This window comes from Dendrobium catenatum, unplaced genomic scaffold, assembly GCF_001605985.2.
Source record: "Dendrobium catenatum unplaced genomic scaffold, ASM160598v2 fragScaff_scaffold_156, whole genome shotgun sequence".
NCBI lineage: Eukaryota > Viridiplantae > Streptophyta > Magnoliopsida > Asparagales > Orchidaceae > Dendrobium > Dendrobium catenatum.
This window is the reverse complement of record NW_021318618.1, coordinates 2,849,101-2,868,175: the sequence shown is the minus strand read 5'-3', so window position 1 is coordinate 2,868,175 and position 19,075 is coordinate 2,849,101. Positions and strand designations below refer to the sequence as shown.

General features: G+C 31.0%; 1 protein-coding gene across 1 annotated transcript; it reads left to right on the top strand.

Annotated features, from left to right (window-relative positions):
• Positions 1-11,577: 11,577 nt before the first annotated feature.
• Positions 11,578-14,862, top strand: LOC110094036 (alpha-humulene synthase-like). Its single transcript, XM_028701312.1, has 7 exons — positions 11,578-11,703; positions 12,204-12,453; positions 12,561-12,933; positions 13,623-13,841; positions 13,938-14,076; positions 14,156-14,404; positions 14,527-14,862. Exons 1-7 carry the CDS (start codon positions 11,578-11,580, stop codon positions 14,860-14,862), a joined length of 1,692 nt encoding a protein of 563 aa, XP_028557145.1.
• Positions 14,863-19,075: the final 4,213 nt, after the last annotated feature.

Here is a 19,075-nt window from a genome sequence, read left to right as displayed (position 1 = left end):
ATTTTATCTCCATTTCATCATGTTATAAGTCAAATTTTCATTTAAATTTAATAAAAAAATGATCCTTTCTAATTTTCTAAGTTTTCGTAGGTCTTCCTTTACATTTATTAGTATAAACCAAACAAATATATCTTGATGTAATCCACAACTGAAATAGAAAAATATTTAGTCAAACCACCTTGTTTTTGAACACAAGTAATAGCTCATGCATACATATCTTTAATGACTTGACTATAAGCATTATTAACCTATTTCTTTTATAGATTTCTACATACCACTTATGTTGGAACTTTATCATATGCTTTCTCTAAATCAATAAATTTCATTTGTATATCCTCTTTATTCTCTCTATACTTCTCCATCAAACCTCTCAAAAAATGTATAGCTTCCATGTGTAATGTTTGATGTGTGTGTGAGATAGTCCTTAACCAAGATTTTACGTCACATGTGCAATGTTTGATATGTGTATGTGTGTGCATGCATTTAAGTAGATTTGTATAAGCTCGTGGGATGAAGATTAGATGGTTCATGGAAACTTTGAACCATAAAGAACATTTTAGAATGCAAAGGCTTGATATTAGTAGAACAATTAATATTGAATATATTATATACATTTTTAATAGGTATACAACAACAACAAAATCAAACCTTTATCCCACTACGTGGGATCGGCTACATGAATCTTTTTTCTCCATTATGTCATGTTATAAGTCAAATTTTCATTTAAATTTAATAAAAAAATGATCCTTTCTAATTTTCTAAGTTTTCGTAGGTCTTCCTTTACATTTATTAGTATAAACCAAACAAATATATCTCGATGTAATCCACAACTGAAATAGAAAAATACTTAGTCAAACCACCTTGTTTTTGAACACAAGTAATAGCTCCTCCATACATATCTTTAATTACTTGACTATAAACATTATTAACCTATTTCTTTTCTAGATTTCTACATACCACTTTTGTTGGAACTTTATCATATGCTTTCTCTAAATCAATAAATATCATATGTATATCCTCTTTATTCTCTCTATACTTCTCCATCAAACATCGCAAAAAATGTATAGCTTCCATGTGTAATGTTTGATGTGTGTGTGTGTGAGATAGTCCTGAACCAAGATTTTACGTCACATGTGTAATGTTTGATGTGTGTGTGTGCATGCATTTAAGTAGATTTCTATAAGCTCGTGTGATGAAGATTAGATGGTTCATGGAAACTTTGAACCATAAAGAACATTTTAGAATGCAAAGGCTTGATATTAGTAGAACAATATTGAATATATTATATGCATTTTTAATAGGTATACAACAGCAACATAATCAAACCTTTATCCCACTACGTGGGATTGGCTACATGAATATTGTTCATAACATTAACGTTCTTGTTTTGTTAGAGCCTTCGGTTGATCCCTCTAGAATTTCTACTTGCTAGAGATGATTTGGTTTTGATTATTCATTTTCTAGCTCTTCTTGTAAAATTTGGATTTTTTTTTTAAAGGTATTGTTAGTCTCTTGGTTGTGGCTGACTGTGGGCAAGTTATTCATTATTGTTTCTCTATTTTTAATGTTCAAATTATTGGTTCGTTTGTCTATACTAGTTGCTCGAAACTTGGTAGAATTCCCTTGTGGCATAATTTAACTCAAATTGTTAATTCTATTGGTGGGCCTGGGTTTGTGGGTGGCAATTTCAATGTCATTTCTCATTGTATTGAAAAGTAGGGGATTCTCCTCCTAGCTTGAGTTCTATGGAGGATTTTACTAATATGATTATAAATTTATGGGCTTATTGATATTGGCTTTTGTAATCCTAATTTTAAGTGGACAAAAAATAGAATTTGGAAAAGGCATGATCAACTTATGTTTAATGGAGACTAGCTTGCTTCTTTCTCTAATTCTTCTATTGAACATCTTAGTAGGACAGTTTCTGATCACTCACCTCTCCTCCTTAAGATTTCTCAAGTTAACTTTCAAAGTCTTGGCCCTTTTCATTTTAAAAATATGTGGTTAAAGGATGTTGATTTTGTTAATATTTTGATCGAGGGATAATTGGGAAACTTCTATTCACTATTTTTAAGGGGATAATTATATGATTTTTCTTTCCCTTAAATTTAAATGGCTGAAGAAGTATTTAAGGTGGTGGAATAAAAACAAATTTGGAAATATCTTTGATAATATCATTAATGCTAACAAATTGGTGGCTGATCTTCAAAGTCAATTACCCATTTCCTCTAATTCTAGAGATTGGGAGCAAGTTAGGTTAGCTAAGGCTAATCTTCTTCGTCTCCAAATCATGGAGGAGTACTGGAGACAAAAGCTTCTTCTAAGCAACTTGCTAAAAGTGACAAGAACATTAAGTAATTTCATTCTTTAGTTAATTTTAAGAAAGTTAAATCCTCCATTAAGAGAATCAAACTTAATTCTGGTGATTGGTGTGAGGATTTTGATGCTATTATTCAATCTGTTATCAATTATTTTAAAAATTCTTTTTATATTTCTAAAAATGTTAATCAAGTGTATAATCCTACTATTATTCCCTCTTTAATCGCTAATGTGGATAATCAATCTTCATCTAAAATTCCTGATGAAGATGAGATTTATAAAGTTATTATGTTAATGAATAATGATTATATTTCTAGTTCAGATGGCTTTCTATTGCTTTCTTTTGAAATTGTTGGAGTATTATCAAGCTAGATGTTTGTAAGTTTGTATGGGCTTTTTTAATGGTTTTAATATTCTTAAATGCTTAGATACTACCTCTATTGCGTTAATTCTTAAAAAGGTCAACCCTGATGGTTTGAGTGATTTTAGACCTATAAGCTTATGCTCTTCCTTCAACAAACTTATTTCCAAAATATTGGTTAATAGATTAGTTGCTTTACTCCCTAAAATTATCTCTATAAATTAGTTTGGTTTTGTTAAAGGTATAAATATAGCTGGCAATGTGCTTCCTTCTCAGGAACTTCTCCATGAGATCAATAGAAAAGTTCATGGTCATAACCTTATTTTGAAACTTGACATCTCTAAGGCTTACGATAACATGAACTAGCCTTTTTTATTTAGCATTATTCATTTGTTTGGATTTGATGTTAAAGTTATCAACCTTTTTAAAAGCATAGTTGAGAATTGTTGGTTTTCCATCATTATAAATGGTATATCTCATGGTTTTATTAAAGGTGCTCAAGTTGCTAGACAAGAAGATCATTTATCTTCTGCCATTTACATCATAGCTACTAATTATCTTTCTAGAGGTTTGTCCCAATTTTTTTCATTAACAATAAATATTTCTATTAAACTATTGGTGGCATTAATATCACCCATCTTTCTCTTGTTGATGATATCATTTTTTTTGCAATGGCTCCTTAAAGTTTGTTAAAAAAAATTAGAACAATTTTCTCTAATTTTGAAATGAAAGGGGCATGTCGTTCAATAATAGAAAATGCACCTTTATAAGTAGTAAGCGTATGTCTTATGTGCATAGTAAAAAATATTGCTACTTATATTGGTTTTTCTATTCAAGTTTTTTTTCCTTTTTATTATCTTGGTGCTCCTCTTTTAAAGGTCATAAACATTCTTTTTTATTCGACAAGTTTTTAAATTCTATATCGATCGATATTTCTTGTTGGGAGTTTAAGTTGCTTTCTATGGGGCCTATTAGGGCTGCAAGCGAGCCAAACGTTCGACGAGCTACTCATTGTTCGGTTCGATTAAAGCTCGTTTGTGATCATTTAATTAACTAAACAAACAAACTTGAATAATATTTTAAATACTCGATTCTTAAATAAGCAAACTTGAACACTAATGTGTTCGGCTCATTTATGTTCGCGAACAACATCATTTGAAGTTCGTGAACAAGCTCGACATTAAGCTCGATAAAAGCTAAATTCGTGTTCGATTTTGAACTTGTAAATAAGCTCGATACAAATAATTAATATTTTACAATAAAATTAATAAATATAAATAATCATTGCCTTTGTTACACAGACAATTGCTTTTATAATAAATGTGTTTGTTCATAAATATGTTCATGAACGCATGTGTTTGATAATTAGAAAAAATTGGTTAAATATGTTCGCGAACAAGCTTGATAAACATTAAACGAATGAACATGAACTGAAAATGAACCTAACATGAACACTCATTAATTTAAATGAACCAAACATGAACACAAACAATAAAGCTCGAACAAACATGAACCAAACGTGAACAAGCTGATATTAAATGAACACAAACATGAACACTCACATACTCGGCTCAACTCGGTTCGTTTGCAGCCCTAGGGCCTATCTTCTGCTTATTAAAAGTTTTTTGTGTTTTATGCCCATCTATTTACTGCAAACCATCAACCCTACTAATACCATTTATGATAGATTGAAGAAAATTTTCAATAATTTTTTTTTTTTGGGTTCTACTACTATATCTAAAAGATGCATTGGTCTAATTGGATTGCATGTATGGGTCCTTACGTAGAGGGAGGTTTGGGCTGTAAGTCAATATTTGACTTAATTAAAAGCTTTTCTATCAAACTTTGGTGGAAGTTTTGGAAGAATAATTCTCCGTGGGTGAATTACATGTATCAGAAATATTGTAAGAGTATGCATCATACTTTGTATTTTTTTGAAGCAAGGTCAAGCCTCAAGATGGAAAAGGATTTGTAATATTAAATAGGTGGATGAACCTACTATTCAATGGGGAATTCGAAATGGGTTTTCCCATTTCTAATAGGATGAGTGGTTAGGTGTGGGCTCTATTGACTCCTACCTTACCTCATTTTCTACCTCCTCAATGAAAGTCTCAAATTTTATAGTTGGTGGGAATTGGTCCATGGAACATCTTCTTGGGGTTATCCCTCAAAGTTTGATTAATCTCATTTGTGATATTCCCATTAATCCTTATAGTAAAGATCAAATTTTGTTCAAGCTATTAGATAATGACTAGTTTAGTCTGTGGAAAGTGTGGCATTATTTTAGAAATAAAAATAGCCAATTTCTATTTTTACTAAAATCTGGAAGGCTAATATACCTCTAAACTACTATTTATTAGCTTGGAGAATTTTGAAGGGTTTTATTCCGGTTGACGTCGGGCTCCAAAAGAAAGGTATTATTTTAACCATGTTGTTATAGCCTCGAAAAAATTAACCATGTTTTCATTCATGGTATGGTTGCTATCAAAGTTTGGATCACTATTCAGAATAGTTTAAACATTTACTTCAATTTACATGCTACTAGTGTTTTATCATTTTTAAATGTCATGATTCATTCTAATAACTTTGAGTATTGTATGTTGGTCATTCCTTTAACTATTTTATGGCTGTTATGTGATGAGAGGAATAATATCAAGCATGTTTGGACTAAGATGTACTACAAAAGAATTATAACATCATTCACTTTTAAGATCCATCACTTTTTTGTTGCTCCAGGCCTTTTGCCTTTTGCCTAAATATTTTTATAATAAAAACTTAGTGGCTTTCTTTTTAAAACATTAGCATTGATAATTCCTTTATGACTATCACTCCCAGGATTATTTTATGGCATAAACCTGATGTGGGGGAGGTTAAGATCAATCTTCAAGCTGCTACCTATGAGGACTGTTGTGGGATTGGTGGTCTGATAAGGGATTTTGATGGCAGGTTAATCCTGGACTTTGGTTTCTCTTATTCAATCCTTGATGTGGACATGTGGTTGGTGCAATATTTATGGAATTTCTAAAGGTTTGGAGGAATGTTGATCTTTAAATTTTCATTATGTTGTGATTGAAGTGGAAAGTGATGTGGTTATTGATACTATCAAGCTGAACAAGTGTGTGAATTTGAACAACTTCTATATTCTTCAGAACACCAAGGCTATGCTTCAAAAGTTTGTGTATAGAATTTCTTCCATCAACATGGCCAATAATACCCTTTCTGAGTGGCTAGCTAAAAATGGGTCTCTAAGTATTAAACCTAAGTTTTTTGTTTTGGCAACTGCCCCTCAATTTCTTAAAGGCAATGTTCTTCTCGATGCTACTGGAATGCCTTATGTCTGATTGTCTTTTTCCTTTCCTGCTTTGTTTCTTGTTGTCTTTTGTTATGTATTATTTTTTGTTATGTTTTCTTATTTATTGAGTTTTCTTCTATATAGGGAGATTTTTTTCCACTCACGATGGTGTGTTGATAAATGTTTCTTCATAGCCCATTACTGCTACCTTTGCTAGTTTCTTCTACATATGTTATGCGGGCTGGGACTGCTTTGTTGTTTCCTGTCGGTTTCATTTGCGTATGCTTGTTATCTATTGGGCTTGCTCGTGTGGGAGTTTAACCTTGGTGTATGTTTTTTATCTTCTTTCTAGGCTATGTTTGATTTGTTTTTTACAATTTGGTCCTTAATTTGGTATGTGCTTCACTATTATTTTTTAGTTGGTGTTGTGTGTTCATGCAATTTCATCTGGGTTATGTCTTTCTCCCTACTGGTTGTGTTTTTTGATATATGTTGCTTCTTTTGCTTTGTCTTTGTGCAAGTTCCTTTCTTGCTTACAGGGATCAGTGCTCTTAATGGCTAAGGATCGATCTTCAGCACTTTCGGCTATTTTCTCTCTTTTTGGCATGTAGCTCTATGGAGTGTAGCGAGCTGTAGATCTCTACTTAGGACTTGTAACCTTATTTTAAATTAACGCGTAGGCCAGATTGTGGGTTTTCTAAAAAAAAAACTATTTGGGGTCGGCTTATGAATCATCATTTTTTTTTCATTATGTTGATTGAGAGCATTTACTATTAGTTATATATAATGTTTCTTGAAGGATATTTGTGTTTCAAAACAATCTTTTGTTTGATTTAGTTGTTTGACCTCTTAGTCATAAGCTAATAATTAAATCTTTCTTTAGGTCCTTTTTTACCATGCTAGTCTGTAAGTCGTGTTGTACTCCATGAGAGCTATAAAAATTGATGAGCAATTTGTATTGGACAAATGCTAGTAAAGCTAACTGAACTTGTCTTTTGCATTTAACGCATTAAAAAAGGGAGAGGGTGAATCCATAACAATGTTAAGGATGCTAGGGCAATGGTATTCGTGATGGTATATAGGATTGGTTGAACCTTGGAGTTTGAAATTGTTGAAGTGGTAGAGGATATAGTTTCTTAGGCTAGCAAATTGTATGAAAAAAAAAAGCTCGCTATGTGTACCATATATTTGTTTACTATACTGCACTCGATAAGGGAAAAGGGATAAGGTATAACAGTATGGAGGATGGCTAGGCAGCTGATGATGGGATATGTGGCTAGTAGAAACAATATATGCAAAAAAATAAGTTTGTGCCTAAATATTGTATATAGATTTGCCTGTGATGAATTGTGGTCACTCCTTTTCCTTTTTCTCTTCAACTTTTTCAATTCTTGCAATAAAAAAATGGGAGATGCCGTATGTTCTTCAAAGGATTTTGCATGCATTGAAGTTTTGTGATATAATCACTCTATGAGTGGAAAAAGGTTTCTTGAATACAAATCAAAGCTTCATTTATAAACTCTAATGGAAATAAAAAAAAAGATTTTAAATTATTGGCAACATGATTATCATCTTAATAGCTTAAATCAACTTGTATTTCTATAATCATATATATCAATTGAATAACTCATTATCAATGGTAGACAAGGAATTTGCATTAATATTTAATAAAGTTACTTCAATTCGTCTTTCTCTTAATTGCATTTAGCATAAGTGTCAAGTTGGAGCATATAAGTGGGTTGGATGCATGTTGTTGTAAGTTGGGTTCAATATGAAATATGAGAAAGTTTAGAAATTTATTCTATGCATTTGCATCATGAGTGTTTACAATAAAAGCTTACAAGTGAAGTTTCAAGTTTAGTTTTATTAATTTTATAGTTAGAAAAAAGAGAAGTTTAGAGCGGTGTCTTCCATTCATTAATGGCTATATGTGAAAAGGGAAATATATTTTAGAATGAAAAATATGTAGATTATGAAAGAAGTGCTTGGGCATTGATATCTCTTAATTTCTACCATCTTTCCTCTTCTTCTATTTCTCACTCCACTTTCCTTCTCTCACATTTGGACGAGCGCCAAACTTGTAAAATGCTCTTCAAAAATAAAGTCTCAAAAGCAAAATCAAATCAAGCCAACAAAGAAGCTTGAAAAAGGGTAATTAAATATTTTGTTTTAATTAAATTTAAGTTCATATGCTTTTTATAATAACTACTTTAACTACTATTTCTTATGCATATTTGCTCATGTCTTTTGCGAGGAATGGTGGTGACAATGTGGATAGTGGAGAAAAAATATTTCAGTAGCCTCTATTTCCTCCAAATGGAGGTGCTACGGTCAGATAACACTTGGCTTGCTCTGGTATAGTAAGAATTCCATAACTTAGAAGTCCTAGGTCTTTGGAGTCATATCTATACTTCTATAGTGATACTCTAAGCCTCGGGTTCTTGCAGAAATCTCATATTTCTTTTTCAATCCAATGACCGATATCTGCATAAAGGCATTTTTGTTTATTTAAAGTTCTAGAAACGTTTAGAATTGCTAATCCCAGACTTAGTTACATTCCCCCATAAGTCATTACTATAAAATCTTTAAATATTTAAGGATGCTTGATCATATAAATCAAAATGTAATCTCAAAATTTTGCTAAAATGTACTTGACATAAATTTCAAATGATAAAACTAACCAATCTTATTCAATTAAATTAGCCACTATAATGATATGAATTTTAAATGAAAATTTAGAATGAAATATGTGTATTGCAAATATAATTTGAATATGATATTCTTAAAATTAGATTAAATAAATCATACATAAAAAAATAGGATAATAACATTAAAATGTTAAAAGTATATTCTTATATAATAAATAAATAAAATAATATAATCTATTAATCTAACTTAAGTTCAATTTTTAAATATTAAATTAAATTAAGTTAAAACCTAATGTAAAACTTATATTTAAATATTAATTTGTGATACAACAACAACAATAATAATAATAATAACAATAATAACAACAATAATAATAATAATAAAATGAATTATTCAAAAGAATAAAAGAGAGAGAGAAAATACAAAGAAAAGAAAAATATAAGCATAATTGAATAATTTATATATATTGAGTAAATTTTAAGAAATTCTTAAAATTACAATTCCCTTGAGTATAGTTCTTAAATGTGTCATAGTTAGGACTTACAAAAAAAAGAAGCACCTGAATCTATCACCAAAGATTCAAAATTATTCAAAGATAAAATCAAAGAATTTGACTGACATTCTTCCCTAGATATATTTGCAGAATGATTTTTATCTTGACATCCACCACTGCCCTTCTTTGAAATTGTGCAATCATGGCCTTCTTCAAGTGACCCTTAATTTTGCATTGCCAGCACACAACTTTTTATCTACATGAAGTATACATTCCGCTCTTGGATATAGACATTCCTCTGTTTGAATTTCTCTCTAAACCCCTTCTTCTTGCTTCAGCATTCAGAGCATAATTTGGAGATTCACCATTCACCCTCCTGCGAACCTCTTCATTAAGTACTAACCCACCATATCCTTGAAGATCATCTTTAAACTTCCTGGAAAGTTACTAACAGCAGTAACAAGCCTATCACAGCTTTCTAGCAATGAAGATAACAATTGCAATGCCCTCGCCTCATCATTAAAATTGATGCCAATTGAACACATGCAATTGACTCATCGCAGTGTTCAATTTATTCAGGTGTTCTACCATTGGGGTGTTGTCCAACATCTTTATACTTAATACTTCTTCATCAAGAACACTTTATTTGAGGCCGATGGCTTCTCATACATTTTAGTCAGTGCGACCATGAGATTGGCTGTAATCTTCTCATTTACAATGTTGAATGCAACATATGAGGAATGTGAAAGTCATATCAAGCCTAGTGCAGTCCGGTCAAGAACCTTCCACTCCTCCATTGTCATAGAATCTGGCTTCTTGGTGATTCCTTCCAACGATAAATACAACTTCTTCTGATACAAAAAATCTTCAATTTGTATCATCTAGAATGCGAAGTTTGAACAGTTGAACTTTTTAATCATGTACCTTGCTTTGTCAGCCATGCATTACCCCCACTTGAACTGAAGAACCTCGCTCTGATACCAATTATTGGGGATGAGGAGGAGTAAACACCACAATGACAAAACAAGCAAGAAAGTAAATCTAGTGGAAAAATAAAGGACATCAGGATTTAACATGAAAAAATTTAAAATAGGGAAAAAATCACAGAGTCACACCACACCAAGAAATTCATTATGAAAATTGGGAGAAATAAATACATATCTCTCTTCTCTCTCGTTCTCTCCTTCTTTTCTCACATGCACACTTCTCAATGTCTAAATCCACTAGAAATACAAGAGAAAGCCAAATAAATAACCCCATGGAACGCAACCCTTTGAAAAAATGAGAAAGAAAATCGTCATGTTGTCTCGCAACGTTGCGGCGTCAGTTTGGGCATTGCGGTGCTCAAACTCACAGCACTGTGGTGCCAAATCCAGAGCGTTGTGGAGCTCTGCACTCTATCGATCAGCGCTGGAGCGCTCTAGAACACAGTGCCGAGGCATTCGGGTATACAACACCTGAACCTAATTAGCAAGGGTAAACCTTCCACAGCCCCTACAAGCACGATAAATTTGAGGTATGAGACAACAGAATAGTCAGATTGATCAACACAAGCAGATTCCACACATAACAATACTGAATAGGGAAATTATAATTTCTAAGATGAATTTTCCTATTCATTTACTTCGGATAATCATATATTGTCAAACGCAATTGAGTTGGTATAACCATGAAAGATAATATCATTGTTGTGCTTTTCAAATCAGTTCAGATATGTATGAATGTTGGAGTTACCTGTCCTTCATGCATATAATATAGTACGGGTTGTATATATAAAATTGAAAGTCTATACATTTTCAATACTGCAAGAGGCATGAACTCATGAAACTATTGTATTATGAGTGTCAAGTAACCAAACTGATTTGTCTGTTAAATCAATTGTTCAGATGCATGGTAGTTACTTTTATTTTGTATCAAATAAGATTTACTACTATGCCATATAATAATAATTTGTGGTATATTATCTTTATATTCTATAACCTCTTGGAGAAACATGTTATAAATTTGCCAGAGAAAAATTTTCTATATTACTTAATAATTTTTATTTGTATTTAAGGATCAATTCCTAGGTTTCCATATCATTAAAGAACTCGAGAAAAATCCTCTATATTACTGAATATTTTTATAAAATTTGTAAAATGTGTAAACTTACTAGTTAAATATATATAATTTTTAATAATAAATATTTATATCAATATTATTAGATTAAATTTAACATTTTAAACTACGCATGACCTTATCAAAAATACAGCCAAACTTGTTATGCCATACTGATATTCTCTTTCATGATAAATAAGTGAATAAACCAAATCAATCACAGCAACAACCAAACACGTCAGCTTTATCATTCATTATAAAAATTGAATGAACCAGACTAGTCACGTTGAAGTATTTAAAAAAGAATATCAATCTCCTTTGTTTTAGCTTATAAATAGCATGCCTATGCTATAGGAGTGACCAACAATGGAGTCTATTCAATCTGATCTGCTTTCTCCTCCACCTAAGGAAGATCGGCAATCAGCAAATTTTCATCCAAGTGTTTGGGATGATTTCTTTATCTCAAAGCCTCCACTCCCTGACATAAATATGGTAGTGCCAATGTTTTCAATTAATCCTACATAGTTTAGAAAATTTTCACATTATAAATTTCAAAACAAATGAATTAGCATCTTACTATCTTTAATCTTGCTTTAAATTAACAAAATATTAAAATAGTATAATGACGATTAAGACAAAATCTGAGAAATTTATTATGTTTTGGTGTTTTATGTGTCATGTCTTCTGTCTAATTTTACAGGCTTTAGTTAGAAGCTATTATGTACTTCTATCCATTGTTTCAGCTCAGATTTTAATGGATTTTTATGTTTATAGCAATTCTTTAGATACCTTTAGATCTTAATTACATCATTAACATATGGAAATAGTGGTCATAATTTGTTTTCATATTAATCTATTAAAGCAAGAACTTTTATATTACTGTATCAGTCAAAATATTTTCAACAGTAACTAAGTTCTCTCTACGTACAGTTGGATTTATATGCGTCTTCACTTTTAACTAATGCTCGTTATTTTTGTGTGGCAAAAATAAGGCATCGCTCAAATCAAAGAATGAAGAGCTAAAAGTTGACGTGAGAAAAATGCTCATTGATACCACTGATCAATTGCATTCACTAGAGCTTATCGATAGGATCCAATGCCTTGGAGTGGCCTATCATTTTGAAAAGGAAATAGAGGAGAAATTACTCAAAATTTATGAAACCAGTGCCGGCTATGATGATCTATACACAGTTGCACTCCATTTTAGACTACTAAGACAACAAAGATATCACATCTCATGTGGTAAGTTTTGTTCATCATAACATTGATCAAAATGCATATTTTTTGTATATATAAGAGGTATTTATGTATATATTAAACATTTATTTTGTTTTTTTTCTTTTTTGTAGATGTGTTTAGCAAATTTTTGGATGAAAAAGGAGAATTCATGTCTTATTTAAATAACGATGTAAAAGCTTTGCTAAGCTTATATGAAGCAGCACATCTTTCTATGCCTAGTGAAGAAATATTGGATAAAGCCTTAGAGTTTTCAAAAATCCAGCTCAAGACTTTAGCCTCTAATATGGATCCCTATTTATTAGAGATGGTATCAAGCAGTTTGGAAATACCATTAGTCAGAAGAGTAGATAGGTTGAAGGCTAAACTTTACTTATCAATATTTGAAAAAGAAAGCATATGCAATGAAACCCTCCTTAATTTTGCAAAATTGGACTTTAATTTGTTGCAAGCAACTCATCAAGAAGAAGCACGAAGTTTATCCATGTAAGTTCTCTCAAACTTTTATCTATTTAAATTTCAAGAAGTTTGAATTATAATCATATTTATTTGTAACTGGCACATCTTACTTTCAATTAGTAAAGCTCTTAAATTACAAATATGTATATGTTAGTTCTTTAGTGGAGATTGATTGTATTGATCAATTTGGTTGCATTGTTGAATCAACTTCAATTTCATTTGTTGAGCTCAACAAGGAGCTCTCTAAAGTGTCGTAGGGGGTGCAAAGTGACCCTACTCAAGGGGGTGTAACTGGTGAGATATTTTTGTATTTGCATCTAGGGAAGGTGGGTGAGGGTGTGAGTGTGAAAATCTCTACAATTTCTCCCATTTTCAAGGAGGTTTTCTTAGTGTGGTTCGATTTCATGAGTTTTCCCATTTTTGAATTTTTCCATGTTAAATCATGTTTTACTTGTCCTTTGTTTTATTTTTTGTTGTTTGTTTCATTCTTAATTTACTTCCCAACAGTATAGTTAAGCTCCTTCAAAAAGTGCTACTATTAAAAAAATGTTGCAAAATGCATTTCCTTAAGTCATAGCTTTATTTTTATTTTCAAATAATGCATGATTATAACTCACATGTATTGGTGTTTCATAGTAAATTCTCTATTTTGAAAATCTTCCAAAAGTTTTTGTCATATTTTTACTCATTGGTACGGACATATTATCAATTTGCAGATGGTGGAAGGATTTAAACTTGACAAAAAGCCTACCATTCACACGTGATAGACTAATAGAAGGTTATTTTTGGGTACTTTCAGTATACGTTGAACCTCACTACTCACGTGCAAGATTGATGATGACAAAGGTGATATCACTATTATCCATTCTTGATGATATCTATGATGTTTATGGGACAGTCGAAGAGCTTCAATTGCTTACAGATGTAATCGAGAGGTAAAATTTAGATTAAAATTTTTCATCATTTTTGAAATTTATGTTTAATGAATTAATATTAATTTAATTTTGATTACATATATATATCACTGATAGTTGGCAACTTGAAAATGTTGGAAAGTTGCCTCAATACATGCAACACGAGTTCCTTGCATTGTATAGGAACTTCAAAGAGTTTGAGAATAAACTAGAGCAAGAACAATATTCATTTCGTGTGCACTACCTCAAAGAGGAGGTAATCATCTTTATGAAAATTATATGTTTACATTCCAAGTAATTAGTAAGCAATATTTTTAAAGACTGTTAATTATTAGAAGAAGAAAATGGCCAAAGCATTCATTCAAGAAGCAGTATGGGCAGATGATGGCTATATTCCGAAGCTTAAGGAATATTTGGAAGTCAGCCTTATTTCTTCTGGGTATGGTTATCTCGCATGTGCGTCATACATAGGCATGCAAGATGAAATTTCAAAAGAATTTTTTGATTGGTTAACTAGTATGCCTCAAATCATCAAATCTTCTAATTTTATTGCTAGGGTGGTGAATGACATCTCTACAAATGAGGTAAGTTTAATTTCAAATCCAATTATATTTAAGTTATTTAATTTATTTTAGAATAAACTCCAACTCTATATATAAGTTAACAGTATGATTAATACTACGATGATTAACATTAATTCTTGCAGTTTGAACAAAAAAGGAAACATGTTGCTTCAGCTGTCCAATGCTATGTTATGGAATATGGATGCTCCAATGAAGAAGCATGCAAGAAACTTATGGAAATGGTAGAGGAAGAATGGAAAATATTGAATAGAGAATTCATATTTTCTAAGAAAAATATTCCTATCCCTTTACTTCGGACAATCATTAACTTGACAAACGTACTTGAATTGGCATACAAGGACGCCCAAGATATTTATACAGAATCCACTAAAATCATGAAAGAAAACATCATTGATGTGCTTGTTGAACCAGTTCAAATACATATGGATGTTAGAGTTGCATGTCCTTCAAGTGTATAATATACTATTGCATATGTATATGGTTGAAACTCTTTTTAGTTTCAATGATGCATGAGGCATGATCTTTGAAATATTTATCTGTTCAAGCACTTGTTAGCTATTTGCAAAATAAGTTTATTTCTTATTATATTGCTATCTTAAAAATATTGATGTATCAAATAAAATTAATTATCATGGCATGCAATTATAATATATATATGGTGTATTATTTTTATATGATATATTTCTTAGAGAAACATGTTATAAATGTGACAAAGAAATTTTTTTTATATTACTAATTAAGTAATTAGGATCAAGTGCTAGATTTCCATATCATTAAAGAACTCAGGCTTGTAAATTCATAAACTTTGAATGGGTAAGCTTACTAATTAATTTACAAAAGTTGAAACACATTTTTTTTAGAAGGGTATATAGAGCCCATAAAGTGGAAAGCAATTTATGAGCTATCACCATATAAAACTCAATATATAAATCATAGTGAAAAATATTGTTTTTGCTTGCTTTGGAAAGATGCAAAGCTACTGAAATTTTCATTTCTTCGGAAAAACTTGAAATTGACTTTTGAATTTTAATTCTAAAATTGAACATACCATTGGAAATGATATACCACCTCAGAAGACGGAGATAAAATTTTCTAATGGGTTCAGATTTAGAATTCAAATTTTCATCATGAATATCATAGCCAAATTCAAAAAGGAATTACATATGACCCCAAAAGGTCAAAATGATGTTCGATTAAATATTTAGCTACGATAATCTAGATGTACGATGATTATGCTCTGATGCAATTAAAATTTTATTAATTTAATTTATTTTTAATGCAATGCATGCCGAATGATATTTTATGCATAAATGATATGAAGCAATTTAAAAATTTGACTTAAAAAATAGATTTTTATCCTAGAGTTTGCAAAACATCCCTAGACAGAGCTGCACCCTAATTGGCCAGCTGGTCTACCCATACCAGCAAGTGGGGAGGTGCCTAGCAAGGAAGAGAAGATTGAATATGTAGGCATGTGACCATCGACAAACCCAAGCTTACTTCTTAGGTCCGTTTATCTTGCTCTGTTGGTCTAAATATTTTATTTAGTTATGAGTTGAAAAATTTTGATCCTTAAAGAGCCTAATCACATTGCTAAAATAAAATCGGTATGTAAGAAAGAAACCTAGAAAGATTTATAAAACTTCTAATGTGCAAAATTAAACACAAAAATCAAATCATATCATCTAAATATACCAAGTAAATGCAAAGTCTATGTGACAAAAGTCACTTAATTATAATCTAGGGTCTGCAAAATTTAGAAGAGGCAGGGTACCACTGACAATAATCCGAATTCTAGTCCTAGGACTGATGCAAGTAATTTTAAAATGGGATATTTTTGAAGTCTTTGTTTCTTCGTCTTCCTCCCTCCTATGAATTCCTTGGATTCATCAGGTCCAAGTATACAAATGGAAAGAACCTCTCCCTAAAGGGGTGTTTCTTTTCTCTATAAATTTATAAATCATCCTAATTTGAATCTCCAAATTAAAAATACTCTCATCTAAGTAATGTTTTCCTTCTCTTTGGACTTCAAATTGGATGGGTAATATCTCATTTAAAATTAACTTTTGCAACTCAATAACTTGAAATGCATATAAGAAAATTTAAAAGACTCCAGACAACCTGCATGTTATCCAAAACATTTATAATCAAAATCATTCCAAGTAGTTATATAATTTCATTTGCTCACATTTAAGCTAATCATAATCACTTGGCCATGCTCTTTTATTTTAGGGGGCTTAGCAATTATTTAGCACTTGCACAAAATTTGCCAGGTAAATTTTTATTTTAGCCCCATTTATTTTAGCCCTACAAGAGCATGACCACCTGTAAAAAACTTTATTATCATCCAAATCATTCCTAACCTAAGAAAATCTAGTGCACATCACAACAATTCATAAATAGTATGATAAAAATCAACACATCAATAGGCATCACACCAATCAATTCATCACAACCAGTATGTAATGAAATCCACAGAAAATTTCAGCACACAAATAGCAAAAAAATAAATAACACCGGCCTAGCTTAAAACTATAAGTGGTTGTTTTAATAAACCATCTAAAGTGTGTGCATCATGTAGTGTGACTTGGATGTGTCCTATGTTGGATAGTTGTTAAAGTTTTCTGTTATTTTAATTTATTTGTTTTAAGTCAAAGGGAATTTTAATTTGAGTTTAAGTGTTAGTATTTTAGTGTTCATTTTAGGATGAATTTTAAGTGTTGGGGATTACTAGCTTTGTTTACATCAGAACCGTGAGGTTTATTTCACCCTCACTGGTGCTAAGTTAATAGTCTCATAGGCTCGAGTTATCCAATAGTAATTAATATTATTTAATCAATTTAATTAGTTGGAATTAATGGTTGATGATTTTTAAGTTAAATGGTCGTTAACTTTACTCATTAGATTGATAATTTTAATTTTCCATCAACCAGTTTGTGGCATTATCACAACGGGCTCGAAGAACCAGTCCTCTTTAGGACCCAAAGCCTCAAAGCTCGAGGTAGTCCATTCTAAAAATTAGGTTGATGTAATTGTATTAATGATTTAATTTTAGTTAAGTAATTACTAATTAGTTAATTTATAGTTGTGCACTACACTAAATCCATTCGTGGCATTTTCACAATTAATGGGTTCAAGAAACCAAACCTCTTTAGGGCACATAGCCCCGCAGCTCGAGGTTGTCCATCCTAAAAACTTCATTAATAGAGTATTTATTGTATATTTTGGGGCTGGTTATATGCTTTTACTATTTGGATTAATTTTTATTAGAGTTTTGATCATTTGTTTGTTTTTTGGATTTTAAGAATTATTTTAATTCATTAAATAAAGGGGTCTAATTTTGACTTTTAAATTTAGATTGAATTTTGGAGTTTTAATACTACTTTTTATAAGTACTAAACCCTAAGTTCAGTAAAATGATACTAAGTTGGGTAAATTTAAAATTTTCTAGAATTAGTTATGATTTTTTAAAGTTTTCATATTTAATTAATTTATTTACTTGCTTGATTAAAGAGGTTTTATTGTTTTTGTACTAAAATCACTCCAAAATTCTTGAAATCGTCATAAAAATTAGGGATGATCTGTTGGAGTGTTTTTATGAGTATGGAATTTATTTGGTATTTTTAATAATTTTTAATTATTTATTTTAATTAATTATTAAATTTCCTCAATTATTAAATTAAGTTTATATTTGAAGTTCAATGAAAGGGGTTTTAATTTTCATGGATAGAAGATTTAGTTATAAACACTTTCATATATTATTTGTATTTTTTAAGTTTAATTTGAATTATTTATGATGTAATTAAAATCCTAGGTCACTTATAAGAGTGGAATTTAGGTTGCCTAGATGTTAGACCAACTAGATTCCAAATTTTGTGAAATTTGGACCATGACTTCACATGATCCCAAGGTCAAAACCCACCAAAATTGGCCCCATGGTGGATCCTCTAAGATGGTTAACCAAACCACCTACGTTAACCATATAATTACCTTTGAGAATTTAATTTGGGCTATCTAGATCGAGAAGGGGGATAAAACCAGAGGCCATCTTACCCTTGACTCAAACATAAATAGTACACATATAATAAAATCCTAATTCTCATTGAATAGAACAATAGAATAATTTGAATTTAAGGGCCAATTAATGACCATTAAGTCTAAACTAACCAAATTATGCCCTTAATTATATCAAATAGGAGGGAAAAATTTTGGACATGTCAAAAAATGCTAAAGATTAACTTCTCAAAGTCTCAAACCATGGTGAATTAATTTGATTCTAATATTACAAAAATACCCATAGGGTTCTATCAAGAATAACCTAAGTTTTATGCATGATCATGGTCAAACATAAACAACTCTGATCGCATCTTCCACCTCCCGCACGTCTCCATAGCGGTGAAGCTTTTCTTTTATGATATGAGAGATCCTACTAGTGAACCTTAACCAAATTTTGTAGGGAGAATCAGGACAACATAAACAATCAATACAACGGTCAAAATCTAGTAGTTTGATTATTTGTTTCATACTTGACCACAGCTACCTAACTAGGGGATTGAGTTAAGGCTTATACATCAAAAAAAGCTCCAAAAGCTAGCACCTTATATCAGGAATCTTCAAGGGATGATGGCAAGGGCTTCTCCTTCAGATGTCATGATTGGAGGATCATTAGAG

Excerpts from the sequence above, each read along its gene's own strand:
- LOC110094036 (XM_028701312.1), top strand. The coding sequence starts at position 11,578 with ATGGAGTCTATTCAATCTGATCTGCTTTCTCCTCCACCTAAGGAAGAT. Across the intron at positions 12,934-13,622 it reads GAAGCACGAAGTTTATCCAT|ATGGTGGAAGGATTTAAACT; the intron begins GTAAGTTCTCTC and ends ATCAATTTGCAG. Across the intron at positions 13,842-13,937 it reads CTTACAGATGTAATCGAGAG|TTGGCAACTTGAAAATGTTG; the intron begins GTAAAATTTAGA and ends TATCACTGATAG.